General features: G+C 28.5%; 1 protein-coding gene across 3 annotated transcripts in view; it reads right to left on the bottom strand.

Moving 5' to 3' along the window:
* LOC142325068 (uncharacterized) overlaps nucleotides 1-12605 on the bottom strand; it is a 968357-nt gene that overhangs the window by 41608 nt on the left and 914144 nt on the right. For all 3 annotated transcript variants that reach the window (XM_075366386.1, XM_075366387.1, XM_075366389.1), the window contains exons 10-11: nucleotides 11021-11180; nucleotides 8462-8789 (exon numbers count right to left, since the gene is read on the bottom strand). In XM_075366386.1, coding sequence (XP_075222501.1) covers nucleotides 8462-8789; nucleotides 11021-11180 — 488 coding nt within the window. The remainder of the gene's footprint in view (nucleotides 1-8461; nucleotides 8790-11020; nucleotides 11181-12605) is intronic.

Raw genomic sequence — 12605 nt, 5'->3', positions numbered from 1 at the left:
CGTGTTTCCTTGACATTTTTTAAAAGTGTTATGATAGAAATAGTTTTTTTTATTTTCTATTTCAGCTTGTAAACTGTGCTTGAATGATTTAAAGTATATATTCAGTTTTTTATTCTGTGGATCTTTTAAAGTTTTCTTATAAAGTTAGTTACGTTTTCGGATTTTATTACATATGTAGTCATTTATCCAAGGTTTAAGATATTTATATTTTTGCCGATTTTGTTTAATGTACGTGCAGTTGGAAATGTGATTATTTGGAGTAGATAAAAATATATGAAAAGCAAGAGAGGGGTCAAATTGAGAATAAACAGAAGACCAGTCATTTGTTGACAAGGCACAGTTTAGTTCATCATAGTTTACAACTAAGTGTGTGATGTTGTGGTCTGTTTTTGGCTTATCAACAGATAATGAAACACCAGTCATGCTATGGTCTGTAATAACAGAATTAAATATTTCTGTTATCTCCACAAATTGTTTTGTCTTAAACCTAACAAAAATGTGATCGATACAAGTTCTCGTCTTATCAGTAATACACGTAGGGTATAATAGTACACGTAGGGTCTATGACAGTTATCTATCATATTATCACAGACATTAAAATCAATTGCTTTTCCAACCTCCTTTACAACTTCAACGATGTCCACTTCTTTTTTTCTTGGAATTCTTTGAATTTCAATACAGTTTTTACGGGAATATTGTTCAGCCTCTTCAATTCTAAATACCAGTTCAGAAATTTTCTTCTTCAGAAGTTTGTTTTCCGTTTCTAGAACATCTATTTTTCTTAAGTATTCTTCAATTTTCTTAGCTTGTTGTTCCAATGCTTTGTTGGTGTCATCAATTTTGTTAAACAATAAATCATATGAGTCATTAAAGTCTTTCTTACATTGTTTTTGTTCTTCCTTAATGGCTAGAAGTTCTTTCATTACGTCTTGCATGGTAACATTGGTCAACTAAAAAAGTGGATTTCTGCTCAATACTCTTCTCTTCACGCAAGAAGAACACTGCCATTGTTGGTCAAAGTCAGTCTTCTTCATATTAACACAGGACCCGTGAAAAACTTTCATGCACTTTACGCATGAAATATTAAACGATTTTGAGGTTATTGACTTAGTACAGCCTGAAATTTTGCAAACTGACATCTTATTTTTATTTAAATTTATGAAAAGATAATAACAGCAATTTTTATAATATAAATACTTGAAAAGAAAACACACTGGATGAGTCACATTATTCCGCAAAATTAAAACTCTGCTCTGACATAAAGTAAAATGTGACAAGAAGTCTCTGCCGATACGATATTAACTCCATGAACTCGTGATGAATATTTTATTATTAATTTTAAAACTGAAGTAAGAATATATTGAATATTTAAAACAACAAGTTTTTTTACAGAAACAAGTAATTAAAGTGACATTTCTTTAAAAAACAATCCATTATGATGGAAACTTTGTTAAGTTTTACATAACAATAACTAAAATTCTATTATCATTTTGTGTTTTTACTGTTGTACAAGATTATTGAAAAATTAGTTATCGGCAATCTATTATTAATTAATAATTTACTATTCTATATAGATTATTCCTGTCTATTAAATTTTTTTGTTTACTATTTGTCAATTTTATCACATATCTGAATAAGGCCAGTTATTGTCATAAGATTTCATCCTGCTGTACTCTTCACGTAATGAAGGTGATGGATAGCACCACCTTTCTGAAACAGCATAGGTTATATTATAATAAAGGATCAATATATTTTTTAGAATGGGTGATGGATCTTTATCAGATACAGATGAATGATCTTTATTTTACTGATATGTGCATTAACAGAGTAAAATTTTCATTTGCACCAAGAATTTTACGAAAACAGAGGGTATATGGTCAATGACCTCTGACAACAGATAGCATTCTTTTTTGGCTCAATTTGCTCTTTAATACAGGGCGTTTCATAATGTTCTTCGGAGTTTCGAAAATTCATTAACAAAAAACTATTTCACTCATATGAATAATACAAGTACTGTACGAAAGAGTACTTCAAATAGTTTTTTCCACATATACTAGGCAGTTAGTAAACCATTTGCTCGCTAGGCGTCGACAGTAGAGAAAATGGCTGCCATGGGAAACGAGAAATCGTTTTGTGTGTTAGAATTTTACTTGTCAAAGTCAGTAATTTCTGTGCAACGTGCGTTTTGGTTGAAATTTCATAAGGAGCCACCATGTGACAATTTTATTCGTGCATATTATAAACAATTCAGTGAAACTAGTTGCTTATGCAAGCGAAAACTGGCCGTCCATCAACCTCAGAAGTCAATGTCGAACGTGTGCGTGCAAGTTTCATTCGCAGCCCGTCGAGATCGACTGCGGTTGCAGGCAGAGAATTAGGAATTCAGAAAACAACAGTGTGGAGAGTTCTCCGTAAACGTTTATTATGCAAACCGTACCATCTTCAATTAATCCAGCGTCTTTCTGATGGAGATAAAACACGTAGGCTCGATTTTTGTTTACAGTTACAGGAAAAGATGTTGTTAGATGACGGTTTTCTAAACAAGATAATTTTCAGCGATGAAGCTACTTTCCATATTAATGGCAAAGTAAACCGTCTTAACGTGCGAGTTTGGGAAACTGAAAACCCACACGCTTATGTGGAACACATTCAGGATTCTCCGAAAGTAAACGTTTTTTGTGGCTCTCTCGTGAGGCAGTGTATATGCCGTTCTTTTTTATGGAAACGGCTTATGCCTCAGCTATTCAACGACTTCATTTTCCAGCAAGATGGTTGTCCTGCCCATTTTCATAACGAGGTTCGACAGTACCTTAACACAACATTACCTCGGCGCTGGATAGGACGTGCGTCTGAAGAAGACCAACACATTATGCTGTGGCCACCAAGATCACCAGACTTCACGCCATGTGATTTCTTTCTCTAGGGTTACGTGAAAAATAAGGTGTTTATCCCACCAATGCCACACGATATCGCTGAGCTAAAGGATCGCATAATCAATGCAATCAACTATCGAAAATGACATGTTAGAACGAGTTTGGCAAGAACTAAACTTTTGTGTTGATGTGTGCCGTGTCACCAGAGGAGCACATATTGAACATTTATAGATTTTAACAAAAACTGTTTGAGTCCCTGCATTACCTTGTACAACTTTTATTTAGGTAAGTGAAATACGTTTTTTGTACTGAATTTTTGTAACTCCTAAGAACATTATGAAACCCTTGTATAAATTTCTAATAATGTTTCTGGGGATTACTTGATCTGAACGACCAGAATAAATCCCTCATTCTCTGTGTAACCTTTGTGCAACCAATGAATGATTGGACTATGTTGAGACTTGGTTGATATATAGCATGGTAATTCTTCCTTTAAAATTCCTTATGTATTCATTTGTTCATCTTTTTTTTATTAATATTATAATATATAATGATAATAAAAATAACAAAGATGAAATAACTTATCTGTATGTTTGTGTTGATTATTCAAATAATTTCATTTAAAAAAGCCAAGTTAAATTATATTGTCTTAAGTGTAAAGAGATATTTTTTAATAAGATTTTCAAATATTTAAAGATTTTTTAATAATAATTTAAAAAATAAATCTTTAAAATTAAAAAAGAAAAAATTAAATAAAAACAAAAAAAATTTTTTTAATAAATCCATAAGGGCTTTAAACTAATTAACTTTAGTTGAGATAATTATACTATTTTTGGTAATTAATAGATTGCTTAATAATGATGGTGATCAATGATGATGTTCAATCAGTCAGCAGAATGTTACATGACAAAAAATATATTGTGAAAAAAATTACTAATGTTGTTTAATGAATTAAGTAAGAACTATTAAAAATAAGTATTAAAGTGCTTGGGTATTGATTTACTGCTGTAGCAATGTAAAATAAATGCAAATACTTAAACAAATAATAATATACTTGTATAATACTTAAAGAAAAAAAGTAAGCAGAGGGAATAATACGGTTAGAATATTACACATATACATATATATGGAATTGAATATTTTCTGAAAATTTTAAGTTGAAAATTTATAGAAATGGATTTTTGAAACATTATATTACAGAGATAGATAACCTTGTATATTTATTGAATAAATTATCTACTTGAACTCAACTTTTCTCCTCTCAAAAATCTTTATCTTTTTTATCTATGCATTTTCTAGTATGAAAAACTCTTACAAACAATTCATGCCGGTATATGCATTCATAGGAGACTATATTACAAAATTCTATTGTGGGAAATATCACAGGTGACATAATCACATTCAGTATTTCTTATCACAATACTTCTTTTAGAGTGATTTTTCACAGCTCAAAATCTGATTTATTCATGACATAAAATTTAAATATATTTCAGAAAGAAGATTATGGTACTTTATGATGCTATAATTTTTCAGAGTGGTTTATAAAATGTTTCACATTTCTTCATATAAAGAATGTGACAAAATATGATTGAAATAACTTTTTTACACTAACATGGGTGTATTTTAAACAGATTATAATCAATAGCATGACACATCTTATTAACAAGCAGATTGATTCAGATTAATTATATATATATATATATATTCATTGAAATTAATCTTTTTAAGATTCACATTATTTCTCTGTACTTTTATGATTGAGGATGTGGGATCCTGTAAAAAGTACTTTCGTGAAAAATTAAGGTAAAATACATCTTTCTCAGTATTCTGTACTAGGTGATTTATTTAATAGAATATATATATATATATATATTTTTTTTTTTTCTCTATTCCTCTTTTATGACCACAAGGATCGTTTTAGTTGGTCCATTATCCAAGTCTCTTCTAAAGGACTGTTTGGGCCTTGCAGTCTTCCCAGTAATTTTTCATATGTTCTGATCTCTGTACCTTTCTGATATTGAAAATGTTCATATTGTAAGTTTCATTTTTCTGATCTTAATTTTTTTTTAAATTTGATCTGTATGGTGTCTTTTGGTGTAAGACCAATTTCCTTCAGATCCTGTCTTGTTTCTCTGATCCATCTGCATCCTGTCTTGGTGTTTTTCAAGTTGAGATTGCACTGTATCAGCTGTTTTAGAAGTCTTGCATCCTCATGATGTGTCCAAAGAATCCTAGTCTCCTCTTATGTATAATATCAGGAATGGATTCTAACTCTTTGTACATGACTTTGTTGGGCATGATCCACCACTGCCCGTCTTTCTGGTACTTTTTTTTGATGCAGGTTCTTCCAATTCTTCTCTCAATTTTCTTGAGTCTGCTGATCACTGATTGTTCATTCAAAGAGTGTTTCTATTGCACATGTGGTTTCTGGTTTTATAACTGTGTTGTACTGTCTTATTTATTTATATATATATATATATATAAAACTTAATCTACCCAAGTACAGAAATAAGAAAACTCTTAGCTTAGTTTTTATTCATTATTTTTAGTTTTCTTTCCTTTATAATTTTTACGATAGTACTTTCGTGGGATCCCACATTATCAGTCGTATATAAAATCTGTATACAATTACATATTAAATACAAAATATTAAGAGATTAAAAGATTAAAATTACATATACATATGTAAAGGCATAAGAAGTCATTAAGTAAAATAAAATAGAAAAAAAAAAGAATAATAAAAACTGAAAATACTAAAATTGATTAGTATTTGGCTAGCCACGAATGGGCTATCTGTTTTTATTTTATAGTATTTTACTTAATGACTTCATATGCCTTTGCATAAGTAGATGCAATTTTAATCTTTTAATCTCTTAATATTTTGTGTTTAATATGTAATTGTTTACAAATTTTATATACGACTGATGATGTGCGATCCCATAAAAGTACTATCATAAAAATTATAAAGAAAATAAAAATAATAAATAAAAAATAAGGTAAAATTTTCTTATTTCTGTACTTGGGAGGATTTATATTATATATACATTTATATTATATATATAAAACATTTTCTTCCAAGGTAAAAAATATAAAGTGATTACACTTTATTTGTAAAATGCTTTGCTGTTTACAACAGTATCATCATCTGATTAAAATAAAAATAAAATGATTGGTAAAAAACCTTTTCAATTTCTAAAACTGTTATCAATTATGGCAAAAATGCATTGCTAGAAATGTGAATGTCATCGCTTATATGGATTATCTAGGAGAAAAATAAATAATGTGTAATAATTAAACATAAAAACTAGAACTCTGGTTTCACCATATGGCAGAACTATATACCAATCTGGCATACGCAACAGGCCATCCATATCTCTTGTTATTAACTGCTGCTCAAAGCTGAATTGAAATCCTTTAACAAAAGAATACTGTGATACCTATCCGGTATCACAGTATATACCTATCCGGTATCACAGTATTTGATAATAAATTACTTCCAGTTTAATGATTTGATTATATCCCTAATAATTAAAATATTATTAATTTATTCCTTGATCATATTCAATATGCTGTTGCGTGGTCACAGTGTGAAATATAATTCAGAGCCTATTTTAAAAGCACTTCTCTGCATGATGAGTGTTTTAATTTATTTATTATAAAATCACTTCCCATCTACTGTGTTGAGTGGGACTTCCAATCAGGTACGTTAATATTCCTATATAATATGTTTAATAGTAGCTCACATTCATCCATACATCTGGTTACAACAAAGATGGAATTTGCAATGGATTAATTTTTTTATCTCATTTATTTTTAGTGTTCTTTTTTTATTCTTTTTTTAAAAAAACTTGAGTGTAAATGAGTATATTGATAGTAGGAAGTATTACAATATACTATACAGTTTCTGAGATTCAAGTAAAACAGCCTCTAAAAAATGGGTCAATTTAAATTTGAACTAGATATTCCTTTACATACTTGTTATCCTAATTTATACAGTTATCCTAGTTTTCAGAAATAAAAAAAAGAATTTCAGTATTAATCAACATAATTATAATGCTGAACAACTGACTCCCAAATGGTAATTTCTCTCATGTGCTGACTTTGCAAACCATGTGCTGAGAATACTAAAATGAAAGTCCTTTAGTGCTCAACCTCATTATGACTTAATCAAAGTTATACTCTTGAAAAACTGTTTAAACAAAATTAATATATTTAAAGCAGTTTCAGAGATGGATGGAAAGCAAACATTTTAAAATAAATTACTTTTTTAAAAAGTCAGGTGCAAATATAGAGTACGTAAAAATATTATCCATTATTTTGTTAGTGTGTGTTCTCCACATCAGTAGAAAAAAATTACTCATGCACAGGGATTTAGAAATACTCAGATTTCTGTATGCCTGTCTCTGTCTACATTTTAATTTTTAAATTAAAAAACCTGTCTGGGTTTTATTTTAATTCAGTAAATCATACCTTACAAAAGATTAAGTTACTTGAAAACAATTTTATGTATATATTTAAACTGAAATTCTGAGCAAGAGAAATAACTTCAGTGTTTTTATAGTTTCAAATTGGTCATATTAATTTTTTAAATCATTAAAATCTTTGAAACTGTTAAAGCATATTATTTTTTGTTAGCAATAATCTTAAATATTTCATAGAGAATAAAATTTACTCAAATAATACATGCTATGCATTCATGAATAATTTTATTCTATATTTTAATTTACTAAGATCTTAAGAATTTCATTTAGAATAAAAGATGACACTCCACGTGCTATAATACTAAACCACTGAAAAAAAGCCAACAAAAAATGGACATAGAGATAAAAAGCCTGAGTATTTTGAATGCGAGAGTTATACAAAACCTGCAATGCACATTAATCCTCTTATTCAGTAACCACAAAACTTTCCTAGGGAAAAGTTTTTCTGTATGATATTTTTGAATCATTTTTAAAATCTGTTAGAATTTTTTCCTTTATCATAAAACTCTTATTTGTCACAAGGGTCAGTGGTATATCTAATATCATACTCATTTGTTGTACAATTTAAAATTATCATTTCATATGGATCTTCATAAATTATGATAAACCTTTTATGGAATGTTGTTTTCAGCACAGATAAGTTGCTAGCAGAGGTAGGCATCTTCTGTGTGGATATTTGTAATGGTAGAAATAAAATCCGTGACGGCAGAGTTTCACAGTCTGTGTAAAACTTAACTATCACAATGTGATGTTAAAAAACCTACAGAAGATGAAAGTGTGTGGAGTGTTTGTGCGAATACAGTGTGCCTCAAATAATACTTTCAGATAAACGATTTAAAAAATAAATTGTAATAAATCTGAAGTCATAGAATGCCAAATTTATTTCTCTTATTCAAACGGTTTATTTAAAAATTTATATAAAATATTATTAAAAATATCCCAATCATTTTTGAGTTATGAGTTTCTGTTTAAAAAACACAAATAAACTAAGATGGAGAACCAAATGTATCTGGACCTATTTAGTTTATGCAGATTTTATTTTATAGTGATGTGAATACACATCACCAAAATATTAGAAGACTTTTTATATAACCTATTTAATATTACCTAGGGCTCTGTGGTTGTGTGCCGGGGTCGGAACTAGACCGCTTGACCAATGATGCGACAGTGACTTTTGATGATGTGGTCGTTGTTGTCATCGCAGCAGTGGTCGTTGTTTTCTTTTCATTATTAGGGACGGCTTCATTTTGCGGTGTCCGAGGTGGCACAAAGTGTTCAGAATCTGAATGTCTTCTTGATGCATTTTTATCATTACTTCCAACAGATGGAGCAGCAGGTACAACAAATGATGAGATCTTAATATTTAATTCTGGCTCAGATGAAGGAGGCGTGCCTGGATACTGAGGAGGTGCTGATACTCTACTAGGTTCTGCAGCTACAATAATTAAACAATGTTCATCTGACTAATTACATATTAACATTAAAAAAAAAATATATATAAATTAATATATAAACATACAAATGTCTTTCATGATGAAAACCAGAATAAATAAAAAGTATATATTATTATTAAATCTAATTATTTTAACAGTTTTTAATACATTAATAATTTTAATAAATGTTTTTCAGTTTCTGTAAACAGGTTTAATTAAACCTCAATTATCACATTCCTGTATTGGTCTTATAAGTTACATTTATCTTTAGATTTATATTTAAATGCAAGCAATGGTAGAACAAATTTGTTGTAGGTATTTTTACACCTTTATGACACTAATCCTATTCTTCTCTAAAAATAAACAAAAACATTTTTCTATTTCAACCTGTAGTATCTTCTGTTATTACTTTTTCTTTCTTTTGTTATCAGCAGTTTAACTGATTTGGTATAATTCTATGCTCTGTTTTGCACTGTGATAATATTTCAATCTGAAAACATTTATTAGATATAATAATCTGAATTCTCTGCTTTATTATAACTTTTGTCTAATCCTAGAGTTTTTATATTCTTCATTGCTTCTATTACCAAACTAACTAAATCTGATTGTTTTAATATCTAACTCAATTATCTAGTTTTTTTTTTTGAGTTTCTGCAATAAATGAAATAAATCTCTCTTCTCCAGTTTTTCTTATCTCTTCAATAACATACTTTATTAATCTACCTTTTCTCCAACATTCTCTACCAAAATCACAATGATTCGATTTCTTTTTCATCATATTTAATTATAATTTTTTAATCAGATTCTCTTATTGTTACACTTATATATTTACTTTTTATTGTTTATCTTTCACTGCTACAAACACTACAGCCAATAGAAACTATATTATTATTTATTTTTGAAGCCTTTTAAATTATACTAATTTGATTTTTACACCTAACAAAATGTTCTATTTATGTCTAAGATAGGTTCTTATAATTTTATTTAAATCATCATTATTCCTTTTTCTAATTTTATGTTTTTAAAAGCTTTATTTTCAAATAGAATTTTTCTTCCAACAAAAATCTATCATTAAAATATTTAATTATTAATGATTCCAACAAAGGAAAAATATTCATAGTAACTCTTTATCTTTATTTTCTCTTGATTTTTCATTCCAGTCTGAAGTATTTCTTTTAATTCCTTTATTATTTTTACAAAATAGTCTTGTTCAATTACTTTTATCTTCTACTAATATCATTGCTACCAATCTCTTGTAAATAGCTTTCTTTTTCTATATTAAAGTCAGTTTTCCTTAAGGTTAAAAAAAATTATTCCACATCAAATGTTTTTTAGAGATTTATAAATGCCATGACAGTAGCTTTACTCTTCTAAGACTCACCTAAATGCAAAAATTGATTTTCTTGAATATGTTTTCTTTGTAAAACTGAACTGGTTATCTAATATGCCTTCTGTCTTATGTTCTTATCCCTAAACTATCCTAGTTATTGTGCAGGAGTTTCAAACTAATAGTGAAAAAGTGTTTGCATTTCTCCAAGCTCACTAATATATCATATCGTTATATCATAAATATTGATTGTTTTATCTTTTATGTGCAACTAAAATCATAGACATAGAAAATAGAAAAACCAACAAAACCAAACTCTTCCAGAACTAAGAGCTGCGCTAACTAGTTTAATAAAAAGCACAATGACAAAAACTATCTTATGTGGTTGAGATTGATTGAATGTTCGCTGAGTCAAAAATTACCTTTTACATTTCACTTGCAATTTTTTTATTAGAATACTCAAATGAAGCCACTGGTTGAAAAATCTATTATATCAGTTATTTTTTACGCCTACATATTAGTGAAGATTCTTTGTAAATGAATCACAATTTTTTCTATTGTAATGTATACTATGTAACCTGATGCTAATCTACATCCCTCTCATTTTGTTATGAAGAATATACAACAGCATCCTCTCATCTAAAGGCAAATTGTAGAAGAGCTATTGTGTAAGATTCACTATTGCCCAAGAACAATATAACTGCTAAATGTTGTAAAATGAAGTGATACAAAAGTAATTAAATTTGTTTTTAGAATATCATCATACTCGTATGTATATGAAAATGAGCAATTTATTTTTTTACTTTTTGATTGATTTTAAAAAAAGATTCAAATTAATTCTATTAAACAATAAAAAAAAAAAATGCAATTCAATTAAATTATAAAATAATAAATAAAATAACTTACTTGAATAAGTTAAATTTGTTTGCGTATGTGCAGCAAGGCTAGGATTTGTGATTCTTTTTTGAATTATTTTCTCTTCAATAAGTGCTCTTACACTCATGCTAGCTGTTTGAAGTGGTGGCCCAGTTGCCTCCTTTTTCTCACATTTTTTTGAATCAGAATCCTAAACAAAATTAATTAAAATTAATTTTCTGATATAATCAAACATGAAAATTCATACTTCTTAATCTGATAAAATACTGTACAAATTTGTCATAAAAAATACTTATATGTTAATAAAGAAAAGAAAGCTGCTTAAAAATTAATAAATTACACAACTGGTAGTAATGTATGGGAGTGAAACACTGGGTCAAATCAAGATAGCATCGAGAACTGAAAAATTAACCAAAATAGAAAGAAGGATCGTAAGGACCTGTATTGGCAGGGTAAAATTGGTGGAAGGAAAGTGGGAGGATTACTCCCAAACCATTAAATCTATGAGGTCGTTACACCAATTATAGAAGAAATAAGAAAGAAGAGAATAAAATTCTTTGGCCACCTCTTGCGTTTGGAGGAATCAAGGAAAAGTAAACAACTCTTGGAAAGATTGCTAAAGCTAAAAACGCAACCAGTGTGGCTCACTGAGGTGCTTCAAGACATCAAAGAGGCAGGCATTGCACTGCAAGATCTCAGAACAGAATCTGGAAATTATAACAATTTGCCCGGTGTTAAATTTGCAGAAAAGCCTAAAAAGAAAACGGGGACGGTTTGGACAGAGGAACCAAAAAGGGATTTTTCCAGGAAAATGAAAGAGTATTGGAAGATAAGAAAGACTAAACATAAATGACTAATTGGTCCTTCCGGACCCTAAAAAAATAAAAAAAAAAAATATATATATATATATATATATATATATACACAAAGAAGTATTTTAAATTACAATAACTTTATTTTAAATTAATAAATGCACATAAAGACAAGATGATTGTTTCTTATAAAATAAGGAAAAATCCATAGTGGAATACCATTTTAATGAAATTGCAACCATTGAAAGATTGGCTTAATATGATTTATTTCAAAAAAACATTGTAAAACAATAAATATTTTTTAAAAAAATCATAAAAATAAATAAATTTTCACAGATTAGGCTGGTCTATTAAGAAATATAGTTAGCATTAATTTAAAACAAATAGATAAAAGAAGAGGAGTTATTTTTTATTTTAAGGTTATGCAAAAACATTCGGTTTCTGTTGCTCTGTGATGATAAAATTCTTACTAAAAAGATTACCATGAAATGTGGTAATTATAAATTAACAACATTTGCCAAAATTTTAATAAAAATTGCTTGAATTTAATAATTTTATTGTCGATTTAAATAAAAATAAAACAATGTGGAATTATTAGCAACTGGATTCAATCACACCCTACCCAATCATCTGAACAAAATCCTTTGATTTGGTTAAGGATTTTATTAAAGGAATGGGTCTCAGCTCAGAGACCTCAACTCATAAAATCTTTTTTTACATTTTCTATTATTTTAAGCCTCCAAGCTCAGGTTTACAGCTATGGATGTATAATCTGGCTTATCACTCATGTTCTACACTTTAGA

This window comes from Lycorma delicatula, chromosome 5 (assembly GCF_047948215.1).
Source record: "Lycorma delicatula isolate Av1 chromosome 5, ASM4794821v1, whole genome shotgun sequence".
In the NCBI taxonomy this organism is placed as follows: domain Eukaryota; kingdom Metazoa; phylum Arthropoda; class Insecta; order Hemiptera; family Fulgoridae; genus Lycorma; species Lycorma delicatula.
The sequence above is the reverse complement of the archived record's forward strand: the minus strand, read 5'-3'. Positions and strand labels throughout refer to the sequence as shown.